Source organism: Bacillus rossius, chromosome 18 (assembly GCF_032445375.1).
Source record: "Bacillus rossius redtenbacheri isolate Brsri chromosome 18, Brsri_v3, whole genome shotgun sequence".
NCBI lineage: Eukaryota > Metazoa > Arthropoda > Insecta > Phasmatodea > Bacillidae > Bacillus > Bacillus rossius.
This window is the reverse complement of record NC_086345.1, coordinates 1,445,246-1,467,247: the sequence shown is the minus strand read 5'-3', so window position 1 is coordinate 1,467,247 and position 22,002 is coordinate 1,445,246. Positions and strand designations below refer to the sequence as shown.

Below are 22,002 nucleotides of genomic sequence, written 5' to 3'. Positions count from 1 at the left end.
CCTCTTTTATTCCTTTCGTGCCGTGCCATAGCACTGCGCAACGTGACATCGCAGTGTGTTTTGATATCACTGGTGGTCTGTCGTTGACTGTTCTGTAGTACAAGCAAACTCGTGGTGTCATTTTTTTCGCTGTGGTTCTGAAAAGGGTGACGTTTTAGTGGAGCTCAATGGAGTAAACGTTTAGTGAGTACACAGACATGCTGCTTGTTTACGGGGAAGCTAGAAAAAATGGACGTGCCGCTCGTCTGTACGAAGAACGATATCCGGGTCGTAGGATTCCAGCTCATACTATGTTTGCAAGACTTACTCAACGAATGCGTGATACTGGTACATGTGCCATCACAAGACCAAATGCTGGTGCTCCACGAAGGGTTCGTACTCCCAGTTTTGAAGAAGATTTACTTCAAAGGTTTGAGGAGAGTCCGGATACAAGCATAAGGGCAGAAGGTTCCGATATAGACGCTGACAAAATGGCTGTTTGGCGAGTTCTTCATGAGCAACTCTTGTACCCTTACCACCTTCAAAAAGTGCAACATATGGGTCCGGCGGACTATCCTCTTCGCATGACATTTTCTCGTTGGTACATACAAAGAGTATTGAGGAACCCCGAGTTAGAGGTTTTATTCAGCGATGAAGCCAAGTTCACTCAAGACGCTATTCTCAATTCGCACAAAAGTCATGTTGGGAATGATGTCAATCCGCATGCAACCTGTGTTACAGCTCGCCAGGAATGGTTTTCAGTTAATGTGTGGGCCGGTTTTGTTGACGGCGTATTCATCGGGCCATTTTTTTCTTCCGCAATACTTGCCAGCGCCGGATACCTCTACTTCCTTCAAAACGAACTACCAGGTCTTCTTGAAGAAGTTCAATTGCATGTCCAACGTGTGATGTGGTACCAACGTGACGGGCGACCACCTCATTTTTCCCTGCAAGTGCGAGAGTATTTAAACCAAACATTTACAAACCGATGGATTGGACGAGCGGGCCTTGTCGCATGGCCGCCAAGGTCCCCGGACCTAACCCCGTTAGATTTCTTTCTGTGTGGTTACCTAAAAGGGATTATCTATACTACACCAGTAGAAACGGTAGAAGAGCTTACACAGCGAATCATTGAAGCGTTCGAAATCATAAGGTCAACTCCACACTTGCTCCAGCGTATCCGTGAAAACATGATTCGCTGTTGCTACCTCTGTGTCGCTCAAGGTGGGCGTATTTTTGAGCCGTTGCTTTAGGCTGTCACATTGTTAAAACGTATGCAACAATTTCAATGTTGTGAAACCAAGCCGAAACTGTGATTGATTTCAGAGTGAAGTTAAAATATTTGCCACGATTAAAAATGTTATTTCTCTACTCGAACGCCCGTACATCCACAACATAGCATTCTACAACGGGTTGCCTATGCTGACTCTTTCTGGGGCTACAGAGGCTTAACTACGCGTTTCCGGCAACATGTTTACTGGCAAAAATGGTTGCAAATAATAAGAGCCTTCTAATCTCAAGCATTTTAACATGAATTTTGATACATCCTGTATATAAGCACCTTGAAATAAGTGGTGGAAGGTCAGTCTGCTAGTGGCTTACGTGGAGGAACCTGACGTATTTTTATTTTTATTTTTACCTTGTCGGGTTCGAACCGAGGACTCGGAGCTCCATGGCATAAGTGTACATTTAAATTTTTAAAAAATTTTCATTAAATTTTTATTATTTAATTTGATTGATTAATTGTTTTAATGATATTTAAAAATTTTCACGATTTTCTAACATAAAAATTACAGATTTTCAAGATGGCGGCTTAACGGAAATTGCAATGTTGTTGTCATAATTTAAAATTACGGTCATGGTATCCTTATTCCTATAAGTGGCTTATCGGAAGCTTTAGACATGGATGTTTAAGACATTTTTAGGAATTTGGGTTCTTTCTACCGCAAAATTTTTTTGAGGTTTTCGAAATCCTAATTTTTTAATTGTGGAATTTGTTTGAGAATTTTTGGTGAAATGTTTATCCCAAAAAAAAAATTTGGAAATTTTGGCTAATTTTGGCTAATTTTTGCTAATTTTGAGGGTCAAATGTCAAGGTCAAAGTTCAAGGTAAAGGTTATTAAAGATGGCCGCCGTGACTTCACAATGCAAGATGGCGGACTAGCACCTCACACCTCACCCTGAATCCTGTGGCAGAAGGAACCAAACTATACTACCAGCATTATTAATGTGTAAAATTGTAATCTGTTTCTTTTCCTACAAACTAATGAATAAAATTGATTTGTATTTTTCAGGAATAATACATGAATTAGATACTTAAAATTTAAGTAACAAAGCTCATGTCTAGAGACACGCAAAAATGGCTGGAGTACTCACAACTCACAAGTGAATCTAAGAAGCAGAGATTCACTGTTGCAGGCCGTGGGTGAGCCACCTCTATTCTTAGCATCATCCGTCTTCTTCGCGATCAAGGAGGCGATATCAGCGGCGCGAGTGGATGCCGGCAAGGAGGCGTGGTTCCGCCTCGACTCTCCTGCCACGGCCGAGAGGATCCGCCTGGCCGCCGCCGACCACATCACAGACAAGGTAACATCTCCCAACCACCACCTGCCACGTCACAGGCAAGGTAGCATCTCCCAACTGCCACCGGCCACGTCACAGGCAAGGTAGCATCTCCCAACTGCCACCGGCCACGTCACAGACAAGGTAGCATCTCCCAACTGCCACCGGCCACGTCACAGGCAAGGTAGCATCTCCCAACTGCCAACTGCCACGTCACACACAAGGTAGTACCTCCCAACTTCCATTCTTCCCAAGTTGGGACTCTACTCTTCTCTTTTCTCTTGTCACATTCTTGCTTGACTTGTGTCAATAGTCCAACATAAAGGTGTTTTTTTTTTTTAACTTCGACTCACTCGCTACTGCCAGAAGGAACCAAATGGCCGAAGACAACCACATTACATGCTAGGTATTTACCAGCTGCTAGTCCCCGTGTCAATCTTCCATAACTAACACTCTTCCTTTCTCTTCCTTTTTGTCACTATTTTGCCTGCCACTTGCCATTAGTGAAACATAAAGGCGTGGTTCTTATTTAACTCATCCACGATGGTCGTGAGGATCCAGCTAGCCGCAGCCAACGTCAACCCAGACCAGGTATCTGCCAGCCAAACACTCCCGTGTCACTCTTCCATTAACCGGAACTCTTCCTTCTTGTCTTATGGCTACATGCCTGTGGTTAACATTTCAACAAAGAGAAATTTTTCTTCGACTAGGTGGCTGCAGCCATGAAGATTTGGCTAGATGGACACATCATAGACAATATAGGGTTTTAATAAAGACCGCAGGATTTTCCATCCATTGTCTCGATTTTCTTGGCTTTTTGGTTGTAGCCAGAACTCGCCACGAGTTCACACCACCACCACCAGTTCATTCCACTTTGGCCAACAGAGCTAGAGCCACTTGCAAAGAAGACAAACGTAGGATAGAGATGAAACACCTAACAACTACTCTTCAAAAAATTTGTTACTTAAAAACAGAAATTAGGAAAGACATGAAATCACCCCAAGAAGAAAAGAACGAACGCCTTCCTGAGAAAGCCTTCATACCTTACATCAAAGGAATTTGACACCAAGTGGCCAGAATTCTCAGTCTGTTCTAAGATATTTTACATGGAGCTAGCTCTTTTTACTGAGAATGATCACATCATTAATGTGAACCATGCATTGAGTAAGGGTCAAACTTCAGGAAGTACAGGCGTAAAAATGGATAAGCTGCAGTAAAACAAGCAACAACAGAAACACGAAAGAAACCGAACAAAAATCTAAGCTTTATAATTATATTTGTAACTGGGGATGAAAACGTTTTATCTGGGCCACAAAGGCCTTCCTATAATTGCCCTTTTCATTTAATTTTTCCGAAAGAACAGTATTAATATTTAAAATTTTGTAAAATTAGTATACAGTAGTTCCTCCAGGCACAGAAGTTGAAGTGTGTATTGGGATTATCACCACCATCTTGGATTGTGACGTCATGGAGGCCATCTAAGATGACCTTTCATGTTGACCATTAACATTGTCCTCGGTGGCCATCTTCGATCGGCCATTTTGTTTTTCCACCTAACTGGTTTCTAAAATATTCTGCAATTGTGAATTACGACATGATCGTTGCAATTTTCGTTACGGTTGCCATCTTAGATTCTAAAATCTTTGCGATTTTCGTTACGGCCGCCATAGTGAAAATCTGTGAACTTTAAGTTAGAATATCGGGAAAAAATATAAAAATTAAAGAAATATATTAATTAAATTTTAATAAAAATACAAGATACTGCCATTTTGAAATTATTTCATCACCGCGACACTTAACCTTACGGCCACCATTTTAAAATTAAGTAATTTTTTAACTAGAAAATAGAGAAAATTTTAATAGTTATAACAAAATGATATAATAAAATTTTAATAAAGAAAGTACATTTGTCATGATGTCCTCGCTTAGAACCCGGTGAGGTCATCCGAATTAAAATGGCAATATATATCCTTCCTACACGAAAACCACCAGCAGACTGACATGCCAACACAAATGCCAATGTGATTCATGGTGGCTATCTTGATTTGTGTGCTGGAGGCGGCCATCTTGGATATTATGTACTGTTTTCATCCGCTAGAGTTCACTGCCACCAAATTAGTTAAATATTTACATGCTAGAATGCAGTAATGGTGGATTTCCAGTGCACCCACCATTTTAAAATTTTTCCACCATCTTAAAAATCTGCAATTTTTGACCTAACATTAGGAGAAAATTTCAAATATCATAAAAAAAATGCTTTTTAAAATTATTGATTTGACCGGAAATAGTTTTTCGTTCCATCCCCGGACGATGAAATAAGTGCAATTTTAAGTAAAAATCTTTTATTAAAAAACATGGTGTTAAAACCTCAACATTGACTTCATGTCCTAATCTAAAAGCCTCCAGTAAACCAATGATGACAAATTGACCACCATTGAAAGTCCGTAATATTAGACATAGAAATACAGGACAAAACTCCAAAACATAAAAAAATATATTACTCATTAATATACTAATTGATTCGGTCTATGTATGTCGTCGGTTAGATTCTTTACGCATGCCAAAAAGTTAAATTAATTAAAATTACCTTTAAGGTGACAGGTACAAGAAATAAAAAATTAAAATTAAAATAATAATGTTATTTCTAAAAGGACAAAGACAAGCAAATTACAAGCATTTCTCGTTTTCTCCAGTATTTTTAGAAGGCGAAGCGAAACCATTACATGTCCTGACCTGAGTTTTCAAGGCAGGAAATCATTTCAGTCGATTAACCAGGTACATCAAGATGCTAGCTAGACACCTCTAGTCAGTGGCCAGGCATGTTAAAGTCCACCTGATTTCACATACGATCCAAGTAGTTTGGGTGGTATGGAAGAACTCAGTGTGCACTGACTGTTGTTCTCAAGGCGTCAGTGCAGTGGATAGCTGAAATTATTTTTTAATCTAGTACATTATTTGGTGCCGTATTTAGGCTGCCAGAAAAGTTTCAAAAGATGGCTGCATTTATGTTTCATGAGAGCAATTTTTTTGTCTGAAAAAAAAATATCTTCACCGACACCCCTAAATACACCACTGCTATTGCTGGATTTTCTATACAAATCATCAAAACAATTTTGGTTTCTTCACTAGCTGGTCTTTTATCAAACGGAATGTTGTATGTGTTACGTATTAATTTACGGCATTCAGCTCAGTGTAAAAACGTTAGTCAAACATATTAAAAAAAAATAGAAGTTTATTACAATAGAGTATAAGCAAGGCTTAGTTTAACATTCATATCTGAATAAAGATTTTTTTTTTGCTCATAGAAGTTTAGAATTCGTTCTACATTGGAATGGCTATTTTCCCTAATTTTAGGAGTTTCTTTTGCTGCTTCACTTCTGTGGCTGATATTGTGTTCTGAAGTGGATACCAATTGAAATTCTAAGAATGAATCTTTCACCACATATTTTGTTTTCACCGAACAATGATTCATCTTTTTTTTTTATACGTCCCAGAAAAAATTAAACTTCAGTTAGAAATAATCATTTTCTAAACTGGTACAAGAATCGCAAACGTTCACATTGCAATATGGCCTGGTTAAAAATAATAAATACTTACCTAATATTGTCAGGTTGTTCGGCAGAGTGACAATTTAATAAAATGTTTGGTCCAAAATCATCGTCAATATTTTCGCACGTGAAGAAAGCAGACATCTTTGTCGGATCAAGTTTTTAACAATTCGCCAATTCCTTGCATCTGTTGTGCATAAGAACTTTCCTCGGGTTTTCTCAAATCACTACCAAAATCAAAATAAACATATGTATAAAATTAAATATATAAAAACAATAATGTTATAAATAAATTTTAAAATTAATGCCATGCAATAAATGCTATTTTCACATATTGTTAACTGTTTTTATACGATATTTATATAGCCTCTTCAAGCTCACATACTTAGTATTTCTGCGAAACACAACAATTATTTTCCTAAATAAATTAATGAATTCCTTATTAAATGAGAACAATATCACTATTAACTTTAAATGTGATAAATAATTTATCTGGTTCATACGAATTCCGCAAGTTTGACACAAGTTATTACATTATTTGTTTTTCAGTACAATAAATTATTCCCTGGCTGACTTGGTACGCTGACCTAATTGGGGTGCTGCAGTGCGTAGGTTTTAAATTTAATCTAAAATATTATTATAAATCACTTATTTCCATGGCTGTAATTTATAGTTAGTGTACTACTTAAGTAGATCTCTTAAGGTTCTGAATTGGCAGCCTTATTTAGAATGGCTGTTAATGCTGCAGTCTCTCAAATTTTCTATACATAAAAAATTAATTTAATTTTAAAAACATAAATTTCTACTTAGTTCATACGAGAAATTTTTTTCAGGGGATGGTTTACAAATAAATTAACATTACTTCCACACGAGTCTAAACCTGGTTAGTCTTGAAGTAGAAGTTACAAATCCCACTGCACTGAGTGGGAATCAAACTCGTAATCGGAGCGAACAAGATAAACTACACCACTTGGCTACAATGGTCACGAAAAATTTTAAAATGGAAAATTTTCCATGCAAAAGTATTTTATACGTTTTGGTAAGTTTACTTTCTCACTAACAAATACGAGCAACTTTGTGAAGCTTGCCTATTTTTACTATACGCGATTAAAGCTGTTGCTCTCCTTTTCTTGTGTGGTTCACTAAGATTCAAGCGACGTCTCGTTTTCTTCTGTTCACTTGGTTTTTCTTCCATGTGTTGTTTGAACACTTTTAGTACTTTATTTAATTATAAATTTTATATTGTTGTAAGCTTTAAGATATTTGCATTTTAAAGAAACACAACGTTTTGGGGTCGAACGAATATATTTAAAGAATATCGTCGGTCTAATAAGCAAACCTCGTAGTTCCTTGTTGTGGATAGGCACACTGAAAGAAGTGAGAATTCCTTTGTCACAAGGGTATCGTTTACGTGGCCGTTATCTATCTCTACGCACACACACACACACACACACACACACACCTACACACACCTCTCCTCCGAGCCCGAGTTCCCCCACCCCTCTCTGCTCTGTGTCTCGGCTGGCTCCGTTAATCTGCAGCACGAGACGGGTGGAAATATACCAAAATTTTCATAAACGGAGGATAAGAAATCTCGGAATTTAAAGCGATAACTATAGGTTTTTATTACACTAATTTCTTCAGAATATGTGGCCAACCCCCCTTATACCGGGCTAGTTGAACACGTCCGCACTCGCCACGCCAGTCCTGTATACGCGTCACCACTGACATATTGATAATGAAAGTGTAGTAAAATTAAATTCAATAGACGCGCATGGACTGGCTTAAAATTTGGCCAGTGCGCAAAAGGAATCATTAACGTACTAAATTGACCGACAGCCCTGCAAAACTTATTGTGATAGTTGTAATATATATAATGAATTACCAGAAATAAAATGACCAACATTAAGTACTGTAAAAAAGGAAAGGAACCTATAAATTCAATTCGAGATACCATTTAAATTGCTATAATTAAATTTAACGTACGTTGGTGACATTTGCATACAAACACTCTTACACTATACTTAAAATAAACCAAAGTCCCACAAAGTCTATTACGGAGGAGGGGAGGGTGGAAAAACGAAATAGTGACGTCCTTCAGTCTAGATAGTTCTACAAGCAATTTCCATCGCCGCACTCTGTTTTTAAACACGTTGCCCGCAAGTCATACCAGCCGAGCAAAAAGTACAAATCCAGTTCTCGCACTTACTTGTTCTAGAAGCATACCTCTGTAGTCGGTGTCCGCCGGGGTCGGATGTAAACCCCGCTCACATTTTAGCGCCTCTAGCATCGCGCTACATTGATGGCCAGTGCACTAGGCCCACGATATCGCGTTCTCATATACCACCACTTGTGTTACTTCGCCGAGGGTGTCGTGGCGTTACCGTCATTTTCAATATTAATCACGTAACGTAACACTCGTAGCTCATCGCTGAAAATCCAATTCTCGTCTCTCCCCGGATAGTTCCGCGGCCCGCGGTTAACACACACTCCTCTCAAAAACAGCTGACCGCCGCCTCCCCTTCTCACGTCAGCTGACGTCACCCCCCTCCTCTACTGCCACCCCTCACTCCGCTCGATTGTTCTGGTTATTTCTAGCGGTTGCCACTACCAAATAAGAATAATAAGCGTACAACAAAACAATAAATAAATAATTTACATACACCATTAACTAGTATAATATTATAAATAATATTATAAAACAATTTACTCATCTTAAAACAAACTTTACGCACCATAAAAGTAATAATAAAAATCAAGACGACTGAGGCCGCCACAAGTGGCCTCAAATAAAATTATGTTTTTGTCTATAAGCTTACTTTCTTTTTCTCATTCTCCCCAACAGCACAAAAATTACTCAAAGTTGGGCCTTTGATGATTTTTTATTTCATATTTCGAAACTCAAAAATAAAAATTTAAACTTATACCAACAATTGTTGTAGTTTCTTCTCGTGGTTGAAAAATTTTCAAATTCGTAGTTTTGTTAAATAGCGTGTTAACATCATCCAAAAAGTAGTTTGTTCGCTAACCTTTAATGCTACTAGGGAGAGCCCCTAAGGAGCGTGTGTCTCCTGAGTTCAAAAGAGCAGGAAATAATTTTTCAAAAATTAAAATGTGCACAAAACTATCAAACACCCTGCCGTTGGCTTTACGAATCCCCCAACAGCAACGACCAACAACACGCCCAGTTGTTACGTTCTTTCCGAACAATTTGTGCGGTAATGTCCCGCGTGTTTAGAGCGAAAACATTTGTGTTGTAATATGTCCAAAGCCGGTTGCGCGCACTCAGACGTCGAGTGGCCATGCACGCAGCAGTTGGTGCAACTGTACCTGACTGCTTCAGCCACGAGGGGCACAAACCGGCCCCGAGCTGGAACCTGTTACATTCGAAGCGATAACAGGTGGGCAAGCACCATCAGGCTGAGCTAAGGCGGGTTCATGCCTAGGGACGAGGACAAAACCTGACTGCGTGTCAGAAACCATGGGCGGGGCAACATGCGTCGTCAACGGAAGACGGGACATTATGTTACTCATGATACTTACCCCTCATCACTTCCAGAGGGCCTCAAAACTGGTGGAGGGAGACAACTTCGCACTATTTTGTAACACCAAAGGCGAAACATTTCCCAGAATGACCTGCACCAGCTCCGGCTCCAGAAAACCCAATCAACTTTTTATGCGACGGAATTCACAAACTGAAGCATCTCGTTAGGGCCCTGATAACGGAATACAATGTCTCTTTTACATGCCTCTAAAACCCGGGGCGGCCATACGAATTACAGAACTAATTTTTTTTAAACTTATCAAACGAATGCCTTTTTGCAATAGAGTCAGTTAAAATCTGCAAATAGGCGTCGCCACTGATATTAAACAACACGTTCATAAACGCGCCCTCAATGACGAGTTTTATGTTCACAACCCGAACTGCATCGATTAAGAAGTCGAGTATCGACTTTGGAACATTAACCTCAAGGTGTGGTAACACCTAAAAGGGAGGAAAAAACGATTTCAGGTTGAAATGAGACTTGGTTGGACTCAGAGGCAGCTGGCTGCAGTGGCTGGCCGACTTCTGAGCGCTCGCAGGCTTCCCGTACATAGCATGCCAACATCTCTCAGAGTTCAGCAGTGGCGTTGGACTCGTTAAAGTCGATGGAATTCTCGGTCAAGAACTCCTAAAGATCTACTCGCCTCAATTTGTAGATTCGCTGTTGCTGGATTCCCCACGCTTATGAAACAAAAATCGAAATACACCACAAACAGGCACCGTGAGCAGAGTTGCGAATAGTTGAAGGGTGCTGGGTTCGAATCCTCAAAATGATGCAAACCAAGAACCAACCTCCAGTTCAGCGCTCAAACACACAATGAAATTATCCTACAGACGCAGTTTCCTCTATGCTATAATAGAGGCAGAATCGTTAAGTGTGATTTGACTAATGACAAACAAAAAATTTAAATGACTCGTCAATACCACAAGTCACAAAAGAAACAAAAAAATCTGCAGCCAGGCCAGTGTAACTTTAATATGAAGTTATTTTCCACTGGTATTAAATACATCCATAAACCACAATTTATTACGTTTTGTACATACACAATCAGGTACATGAATTTAAAGTGTAGGTAAAGTGACCAAATATAAGTAGGATAGGTTGCTAATATCGGATACCAGAAATTTGAACACACAGATGCTGCACACTAACGGTGGTGTTATTAAACTGTTGCCTTTAAGTACCCTTTGCACTCGCGAGAATGTGCGGCCGTTGTCACCAGCGTGTCAGACGCCATTATCGTTTGTGTGTTTTATGAAGTTTCGAAATTTTCAAGGAGAGTTTTGAACGGCAGATTGCGGGTAGAAGGTGAGTAGTTACAAACCACATCTATATATTAGATGAACCTACAGGTTTTGTAGTTTAATGTGTATGTGTTTTTCATGCACACACAAGTTTTGTTTTGACACGGAAAAATGTAAGAACCAAAGTTGTATGATGCCTAATATCGGATTCAGAGGGATGCTGATTATCGGATATCCGATATAGGGCTCCAAGTCTAATTTTACCGTATAAAGGTGTCCACGAAAAACAACTTTTAATTACCAATTATAAATTATAAATTATAAATTGGGTATTTTAAATAAAAATATGTGTTGTAATTTTTAAATGGTTTTGACGGCTTAATTTGTACATAATTTTCATGTGGCATTAAACATCAATGTTTTTAGAGATTTGAACCTTAAAAATAGTCAGCCAACTGTTGATAACCCTGTCTGTTTGATTCTTGAAGGACATTACTCCCATACAAGAAATTTAGATGTGATAGAACTAGCACGGCAGAATGGGGTGAAAATAATTTGCCTTCCACCATATTTTACACACAAACTACAACCTTTAGATATAGCTTTCATGGTTCCATTAAAAAGTTTTATTCTGCTGAAATTGAAAATTTGCTTTCAGAGCTGTTTCTGTTTACCAAGTTGGAAGTTTAATGGGACGCGCCTGCATGAGAGCAGCTACCATGGAATCGGCTGTAAACGGGTTCAGAAAAAGTTGTATAACACCATTTGATCCACCAGTCGTTGGAGAACAAGATTTCTTTCTTGAAGAAAAGCGGAATCACAAAACAGGTCAACGTTTGGAACAGGAAAATGATGCAACCATGACCGGAATTTCCTCTTTCCAATTTCACGAAGGATATGAAGACAGGACAAAGGACCAAGAAGGAACAAGCCATGATACATCCATGGATGAAATCACTGACACTCCAAAAACTTGTGAGGCTCAGAAGAAGAGAAATGGTGCAGTTACAATCAGCCCGTTACATTTACGCCCATGTCCTAGCCTACCAGGGCCTTCTATAAAGAGTCGAAGGTCTGGACAAACAGCCGTCATCACTTCATCTCCATACAAAGCACAGCTTACAGTCTCAAAAAATTCCGAGTTAAGGAAACGTAAGCAGAATCTTCCAATGAGTTCCAAGAAAGAAATTGTAAAAAAAGAAAAAAAAACTGAAGGGAGCAAGAATGTCCATTTCTAGGAAGACAGCCTTGCCTAAGGCATGTGGAAAGAAAGGAACTTTAAAGGTAAATTTCACAGATTCGGAAGATTCAGATTTGGAGGACGAACCACATCTTGTTTCAACGGATGACAGCGACAGTGCAGATGAAAAGTGCCTCTACTGTGGTGTGCCATATCGCGAAGATCATTCTGGAAGCGACTGGATTCGGTGCATTCGCTGTCTAGGATGGGTACATGAAACATTTGCTGTAATTGGTAAACACAGCTGGAAAACATTTGTTTGTGAAAACTGTGGTTCGTGATTTAGTTAATTTGTTTGTTTCAGAAAGTTAGATATTTTAAGGTTCCATAGAACTCAGTTTCCTAGCAATCAATGCTTGATATATTTTTAGTTATTTTTCTTTAAGTCTAAGAGATATTTATTGTACTTGTTCAACTGCCGGGAAGAATTATGCCTTGGTTCATAATTTATTTTTAAAACACCTACTATCCGATATAAGGAACACCTAGTATCCGACATTAGCTACTTTTTATTTCGGAACTGATAAATGTATATTTTGCTTTTTATAATTTTAATATTTCCATGAACTATTTGCGTACTCAAAATGCATGTCAGTGAAAACTATGTTTAACAAAGATAATAACTGAGTATATTGTGATTCTTAATATCATTTATTTCATTATGAAAATTTAAATTTTGAAAAAGTATCCGATATTCGGTCAGTTTACCTATAATATACATGACATATCATAAAGTGATCAAGACATGCCCACAAAAGCCAAGATGTTATTGATAAAGACTTACAATCTTACATTAATGCCCAGATTTAATTCCATTTGTAACCAGAACAATCGTTATATCAATTCATTCAACATTACGTGATAGAAAATACGCAATCCTACTAATATTATAAATGCGAAAGTTTGTATGTTTGAATGTTTTTATGTTTGTTTGTTACGTAATCACGAAAAAATGGCTGAACATATTTCATTGAAATTTGGCACACATTTATTTTACAACCTGAATTAATACATAGATCACGTACTAATATGAAAGTCCATCCTTAATGTAGTGAAAAATTGATACATTAAATTTAACAACAGAAATAATCATAGGTCATAGACATACAAATAGTGAGTGTTGTCATTTCTCTATTTCTGCCACACGATAGTATAGTAATGTCTGACAACTTCATATTCTTTTTCTTGGTGCGAACCCGTCTGCTTAGAGAAGCTCGCAGTTGCTAGCAAAATAAAGGTGCTAATGACAATTTAGTTTTTAACTTCGTTAATAGATGGCATTGCCTTGAATTTTAGACGCGCTATCGTTTGATGCGTCTCATCTTGCATATGTCTGTTAATTCTTCACGCTGTATTAACACATAGGCTACTTAATTAATATACTTAAAGTAACAACAAAAAATGAGTCCGTCAATAACATTGGCAAAAATATATTAGAAGGGTTAGTCTGTGAATCAAAATATACACATAAATATACACGTTGATAAGCAGTGACGAAAGTACAAATTACCTTATAGAATTTCTTAACACCTTGGAATTAACAGGCGTGGCTTCCCATAAAATGGAACTGAAGGTTGACGTATCAGTTCTGTTGATGCTTAGTCTCGATGCACCGAGATTGTACAATGGCACCAGGCTGCGTGTCGCAGAGTTGGTAAGGAATATCTTACCGGAGCAGCTAAAGGAGAGAGCGTGTTGATTCCCCGAATCCCTATTATCCCAAGAAATTTGCCATTTAAATTTAAGAGGCATCCCCTAAAGTTGGCATTTACAATGACCATTAATAAGTCCCAGGGCTAAACGCTGAAAGTGGCAGGAATTCATTTGGACACTCCCTGCTTCTCACGTGGTCAGCTTTATGTCAGAGCAAGGACAACACGATAGGGTAACAACATTTAATGTTCAAATTTTTATTCAATGCCAGAGAGTAATGCTAAAATAAAGTATCATTACCTTAAAAATTATATTTTACATATTTTATTTTAATTTATACACTTGTGTGTATTCTTCGGTTTCCTATTTTCGGAAATATGTCATGGTCTACATTCACTGGAATGTCTCGAGGCCTGTAAGCCGATCTTCTAAAATTTGTGATCGCAGTTCAGTTTTCAGTCTTAAGCAGAGGGCAAAATAAAGGGGTTTGAGCTTATTGTTGTGCACACTGCCGCGGGCCATATTCGCAAGGAAATTGTGTTAATTCAAGTACGTATTATTTAAATTACTTGTGTAAATCAGTATTTTTAAAAAGTGTTAAAAGAGTATTGTTTTAGCTGTGTTACTAAATATTTTTGTTGGTATATTTATTTCATTTCACGCTTTATTTTTACAGGGTACTTATTTGTCACAATTTAATATTTTATTAACTTAATGACACACCATAATATAATTATGATCCCACAGGCATGCAAATATGTTAAGTCCAAATAAGAATATGCTAGTTAAAATAAAGTTTAAAACAAATGGCGTGTGTGGAATATTAATTGTTTTTATTTTCACTTTTTGGCAATATGGTTATAATGGAAAGTTAACATAGAGTTCTTTAAGAGCATGCTTAAAGGTCACGGCTGTTAATCAGGTTGCCAGGTAGCGCTTGGGTTGTGGCAGAGAGTGAGAGATCGCGGACAAAGATATGACCAAGACAGAGGATGGGTCGAATGCATTTTTAGTAGGGAAGGGGTTCCACGGCGGGACCACGTGTTCATCCGGTGTTGCCCATAGATTATAGCAGGCGCGTGCCTAGCTAGGGGTTACAACTGTCAAGAGATTCTGCAGGCGAGCTCGCAGTCACTCATCAGCGTTTCAGCAATGGGAGCTCGGGGCGGCCATAATCTTCATTTGAGATCGAATAGAGCAGACATCTCTTCTTTGGTAAATGAATTCAGAAAATACGACACTGATGACCTAATATTTTTAAGAAATAATTCTACAATCAATGGTTAAATAAACTGGTTCTCCTCCCAACGTGTTTCAATCGGAAAGTGTGTTTATTTTGTGTGTGCATACATAAGCATTCCGTCTTGCTATATCATGTCACTTTGAATGATGACGTGCAGCACCTCCACGTCACACCAAGCAAGCAGCGCCAATCTGGCTAGTTTCCTCTTAGTTGCGGCAGTATCTCTTTACAATATGGTAAACAAATATATTTTGCATTTAAAATTTAAGAACATTTCAATTTATTAATGCAGTATATATAGCTAAATATTATATTTTAGTACTAGAAGCTTAAAAATATGTTTAAAAATATATTTTAAATTTATCGAAGTTATAGGGCCAGACTATATTAGTAATATTAAACAATTAGATATTAATTGAGAAATTTTACAGTAGTGACACACACACACACACACACACACATATATATATATTAGTGTGATGATTAAAAATGAAGGTTTAAAAATTTAATGGTTCACCCTCTCATTTTGTTCTCCCACATTTAAAATGGTCTAGAATTTTTTTGGCTGTATTTAAAGCGAATTTAGGGGTCGCTACCAGCATTTAAAGTTTATAAAATTACCAATATTGCAGCACATGAATTTTTAATATAAGGAAATAAGTAATTTTAAAATACTTGAGCAACCAACTACCACTTTACACGTTAAAGGGAACATTGTCGTGCTGAGACACCCCTCCAAGCAACCTCAACCCTCCCCCCCCTCCTCAAAATCCCCCTTTACCACCCTCCAACCAACCCACAGCCGAGGTCATGTGTGAGTTGCCTGTCAGTACCTGTCTGGGCAGTGTGCCTGTCTGATCTGTGCAGTTGTTCATGTAGCTTATCCAGAGTGTTTTTAACAGTAATTATGATTGTGAGTATGTGGTTAAAGTTGGTTATTGAGAGTGATTTTGGTTTGTGAATTCATAGTAAGTGTTTTTGTATTCATTGTTTAAATAGTGAACCAAATAATTACACAACAAACTAAAAAAAATTACTTACTTGAAAAGTTTTTAACTTTGTAGGCTGCAAACTTATGAATTTAAACTGAAAAGACAGCAAATACATGTTGATAAAGTAGAAAAGTTATTCAAAGAGTAGCAGAATCTGAAGAAAAATAAAGAGAACAAATCTAAAAGATCAGCAGTATTAAGACTAAAAGAAGAAACATGGAATTACAATTTAGATTACTTATTTGATGTAGCGCATGCAAAGACACTGGAAATGATTCAAATTCAATAAGATAGAGACTTTTTTGTGTTGCAGCGTGAAAAACGACGTCCAGGGAAAATAGGTGGCATTGACAAGAAACTATCCAAGAAGGAAGAAGAGCAAGAGCGTAAAAAGGCTCGAATGGAGGTGCTTAAGGCAAAAGAAAGTGATGGTATTAAGGCAATCACGTGTAAATCAGAAATTCCTAGCATTTTTTCCGATGATGATCCTCACATGATTACGACAGTGACTTTGAGGGGCCTTCAACATCTAAATCTGGGGAAATTCAAAACATATGACTAAAGAAAAGAGGAAGAAAAAAGCTGCTTAACAGAGAATTGACTACAAGCTTGGATGTTGCAAAAATAAGTGATCGCAAAGCAGCTCTTGTCTTTAAATCCACTTTAAATCGGCTGGGATGTGATCCTGCAAAATATAATCTAAATTTTTCTTCTATACGCCGCCAGCGAGTTGAATGCAGACAGAGCATAGCAGAATATATAAAAAATGAGTTTTCAGCTGTTGTACCTTTAACTGTGCACTGGGATGGGAAAATGTTAGAAGATATTACAGGACAGGAAGTAGTCGATCGTCTTCCAGTTTTAGTTTAAGGGAAATGAGTGGATCAGCTCCTTTGCATACCAAAACTTGAATCTGGAGAGGGTGAAAAAATAGCATCAGCAGTTTATGACTCTCTCGTTTCCTGGGAAAGTGAAGAGTATGTGTTTTGATACAACTGCATCTAATACTGGAATACGCAAAGGGGCTTGTATTTTTCTTTAACAGAAAATGAATAAAGAAATGCTTTGGCTACAATGTAGGCACCATATTATGGAAATAATGCTCGAATCCATCGTACAAAACCAATTAGGACCTTCTTCAGGGCCAGATAATTTGTTATTCAAGAGATTCCAGAAATGTTGGTCATCGCTCAATAAAGAATAATATCTAACAATTGAAAATGTTGTAGAATCTATGGGCAAGATAAAGAATCTTAAAGATGAAATAATTGCCTTTTCTCAAAAACAACTAAGTGAATATCAGCTAAGAGATGACTACAAGGAATTGTTGCAGCTAAGCATAATATTTCTAGGAGGAGTTCCAGAAATAGGTGTATCATTTAAGAAGCCTGCAGGTCTTCAACGTGCTCGATGGATGGCCAAATCAATCTATTCTCTGAAAATATTCTTATTTAGAGAACAATTTAAATTGACGAAGCTCGAAGAAAAAGGATTGCTTAAGATCTGTATGTTCTCAGTAATTATTTACATAAAGTTCTGGTTCCAAGTTCCATCAGCATGTTCGGCACCAAGGAATGATTTAGAGCTCCTTAAAGAGCTGAAGAAATATGAGGAAGTCAACAGTGTTTTAGCAAAAAAGGCATTGAACAAAATGTGTGGCCATTTATGGTACATTTCTGAAGAACTGATTGCTCTATCTTTTTTTGATGATAACGTTGCAAATGCAACAAAGAAAAAAATTGTGGAAGCACTGAATAAAGAAGGAGCTGAATTCTCTCCAAATCTCATCACTGTTGACCTGGACACTATTAATAAGAAAGCGCTGGAGGATTTTGTCAGCAGTAAAACAAAACTATTCTTTTCCATCGCCGGAATCGATTCAAAGTTTATTGAAAAAAATTTTGAAGATTATGTCAATATGAAAGAAATAGCGAAGTCATTCAAGGTAGTAAATGATACCGCAGAGAGAGGAGTGTCCATTATACAAAAATATAATAAAATTCTTTCTCTTAATGAAGACCAGAAACAGTACATTGTATTACTTGTCTTGTAAAATCATTCAGGCAGAAATATCCAGACTACAAAAAATCCACATTGTTGTCTGCCTAGTGGACTATAGCATTTGGTTAGGTTTGATTTGAATAGTTTCAAAAGACTATGTGTCTGTACGTATTTTTATTGCATCATTACGTTAAAACAAAAATTTATACTGTTCGTTAAGAATCTAAATATAAGTATATATATAATTTGTAACAAAAAAATATTAATTCCCTACAAAAAAAATTTTTAAATTTTAATTTGCAATATTTTTTATAACTTCAAAGCTTGGTAGCAGCAACCCCTAAAAATTCTCCAAAAAAATTTAAAAAAAATATATTTTGTTTCTCTCATCAGGTAGAACAAAATATTGGGGTGAACTACAGCAAAAATAAAAAAAATTTTTTTTTGGTCTTTTAAGCACCACCCTAACATATATATATATATATATATATATATATATATATATATATATATATATATATATATATATTGCCGTAATGATCCCACAGAATGTCCGAAAATAGGGCCGCACTATTACGTCGATATATTTGTTTTGTTAAGAACATACCAACTTTTAAGTTTATCTGTTTGACGTGACTCCATAAACAATCCGGAGTATAGTCACAAACCATATATGGAAGTCTGTTTACATACTGCTTAATACTGATATAACTATTTATGTGAAAGTTATATATGTCAATAATTTTATAATTTAAAATCATTTTAGTACAGACATTGTGTGGATAATAGTTCCTGAGAATTTCTGTTGTTGACATTTATTTAAATAATGACGTTACTGGCTTTGGTATTGTGCATGTAATTAGAATGAAACTGTAAGTTACGAAAATAATTTCTTTCCGGGCGGGCGCTCATATTGTGTGATACTAAGTGACACTGCTGAATAATCCAGCTTGTTATTAAATTTAGGAAGGAATTCGGTGGTTTAAAACGGAGAAGGACCGGCCTGGAAGACAAGTTTTCGGATATATAGGGAGATATTACACTATATCTTAAAAATGAGTGATTTATACCAACATGTGTTCGCAAATGCATCCATTAAGGTAAGCCTGCAAAACTCCTATGGCGTAATGACGCCAAGGAGATTACATGTAAATAAGTAATTCAGAGGACATAAACTGTTATCCATCATAATTCGGGGACGATAATCTATGGAACGACTATAAATTTTATTTCCGTGGGTAAATAAAGTTCTTATACAGACAAAAGTAAACAGTTATAACGGCTCATGGAAAACCAATGGTCTTTGAAATATTCCATGCTTAAGAAAACATTTCTGAGATACATTTCGAGTGAAAATATTATATACTGTAATTGTTAATGACCCAAAAATTTGATATAATTGGATATTTAATAGAGAGTGAGAGACCTATTTTTTTTTTTTTTTTTTTAAATCGTTGTGCTATGTATGTCCGGCTACTGTTCCGCCTGATTAATGACACTAAATATGTATATGGGATATGACTGTAAATCATATAAAGTATTGAAAAAAATATAATTGAAATAATTTAAATACGGTTCAGTTATCTTGCCTTAAATTATTACGTGAGCTTCAAGTATATTTATTTATGTAAAAATGTATTGCCTTTGTTTACGATTAAATGTGTCAAACTACAACTAAGGTTTTAAATAATAAATATTACTGTCACACTGAATGTTACGTTATTTTTGTGGTGATATTTTATTATTGTGCACTGAACATTTTAATACACTTTTTAAATTCGGACGATTCTATGACAAGGACTTGTTTAAAATGACGACAAATTGGTTTGAGTCGTACCAATATACATAATCAAAGTTCTGACCACTTTCTAGCTTTTTTTTAAAAACCTTCACCATGTAAGTAGTGACAGTTTACAGAAGAGATTGGATGAGTATTGCGATATTTTCATGATCTTAATCTTTATATATGCGATAATGCGCATGAGTTAGATTTAGAAGTTTCTTGTACTCTTGCAAATATTTGTGGTTCCTTGCGAAACAGCAATTCGTACAGACGTAGAGTCCCGTGTGTTTTTACTCTTATGCATATACAATATTTCATGGTAAAAAGGATAATTTTTTAGCACCGATAAACGACTTATTATGTTTTCTGTACACTCCGTAGGTCGTGTCAATAATCCGGCTCGTTTGATCTCAGGTATAGCCGGACCATTGCTTTAACTTGGTGTCCACGTTTCCGTAATTTTTTCTTCTCCATTAACTCTGTCATTGTTAAGTCCTATTCTTCTGGAGCTGGATCATATTTTCTCTACTCTGCAAAAGGGACCTTATCATTAACTTCTGTCTTCATGTTAATGGGTGGTTCATCGTTATTTTCAAATTCGTTGAAACGACTAGTGATTAGTTTAAATATATCTTTATTTTCCATTTCAAGTACAAGTCTGAATCTTAGCAAGTACATATTTTTCACAAACAGACTGTATATCATGATGAAGGTAACTGGCCAGGTCTTACATTGTACTGGCTGAAAACTTATTGCAAGACTTCCTTTTATACTTTTTATACGTCTCTTCCCCGTGGTTAGCAATATCTGTTTTCGTTGCAATGAGTGAGTGTTGCATTCAGACTACTTTGTAAAGCCCTAAAATCGTCGCATCTTTGGGCGTTCGATACTTCGATCACGTCACAATTTCAAGAATCCGAGGCTTCTACGCGCTGGTCGATGGCTTGCAGGTATTCGAGTTATTCGTTTTTCACACTTTATAATTTTGTGCCAGTAGTGAAATTTATTTCCGGATTTCAGCATTGTAAGACTCGAGAATAGTAGACAGTTCGTTAGTGCAACTGCTACGACCGAATTTTGAAATGCTATTATTCATGTTTGACGATAATCTGATCGAAACCTTGTCTGTACCTGCCTTTTTATAGAAGCCAGTCCTTGACTATAACTAAAATCAGGAAGCTCGATTTTCTAGCACAAGTTACACATGTCTCCAAATTCCTGGAAACTTATGTCGGTTTTTACATGATCGTCGAAAGCATGACTTAATTTAAGTTCATCCATGCGAAAAGTACAATGATGTTCGCGTTGTCACGTAGCAAATGTTCTGTAATCCTGACACAAGTAAGCACATTATACTTTGACGTGTATGCCCATGGAAAAGTACTCTTAAATTATGCCTTGCTTCTCTCACACGACGGCGTTAAAATAACCCACACTGAATTGGCTCGTGCTTCATTAGGAGGCAACACATCTGTATTATTGGTAAACAGAAAATACTCCAGGCTTTCCATCGACATAGAATCGTAGCTACGTGCTGGAACTTTTGCTGTTGAAACATCTAGAAATAGAGGTACACATTTTCGAACCGAAGGCCATTTGGTTCCTCCAGCAAACTCTGTAGAACGCTCATTTTGCCGCAGTTGGACCAGCCCACCATAAAGCATCGTACGGTAGAATGCAATATCGAGCCGTGTCGCGATTCGCGCGCACTGGTCCCACCGTTCATGCGTGAAGCGCTTGGGCAAACATACTTCTTACTTGACGACTTGCATCGTACTAGCAAAATTGTATAAAGCCAAACTCATTTATACTTCCGGCTCAGTTGCACGTAATGCCTCGAAGAGGTAAGAAAAAAAAACACATCGGTGCAGGACTTGTAAATTCGCTGATTATTCTGCCTTTCGTGCTACACATTCCCGACTACAGATTCTGTGGTCCAGGAGTGGAAATAGCCAAACGACTAGCTCGAGGCGACGTGGACATTAATCCTATCGATAAAAAATGAAGCTGTACGATATTGCCTATTCCCTAAGCAAAGATCTGGCTTCCATAACAGACAAGATACTAGTTCAGGAAGCGAAAGATATAAATATATCACCGATATATTGCGGGCAGTAAACACTTCCAATAACGAGCGCAAATATTTGGAGGAATCACGAAGAACAATGCCATCATAAGAGTAATTTGCATGAAAACTTAATGACGCAGGACT

At 37.1% G+C, this 22,002-nt stretch overlaps 1 protein-coding gene across 2 annotated transcripts in view; it reads left to right on the top strand.

The window, feature by feature from the left end:
• LOC134541171 (xanthine dehydrogenase-like) overlaps positions 1 to 22,002 on the top strand; it is a 296,422-nt gene that overhangs the window by 250,351 nt on the left and 24,069 nt on the right. For both annotated transcript variants that reach the window (XM_063384402.1, XM_063384401.1), the window contains exon 27: positions 2,398 to 2,565. In XM_063384402.1, the coding sequence (XP_063240472.1) occupies positions 2,398 to 2,565 (168 nt within the window). The remainder of the gene's footprint in view (positions 1 to 2,397; positions 2,566 to 22,002) is intronic.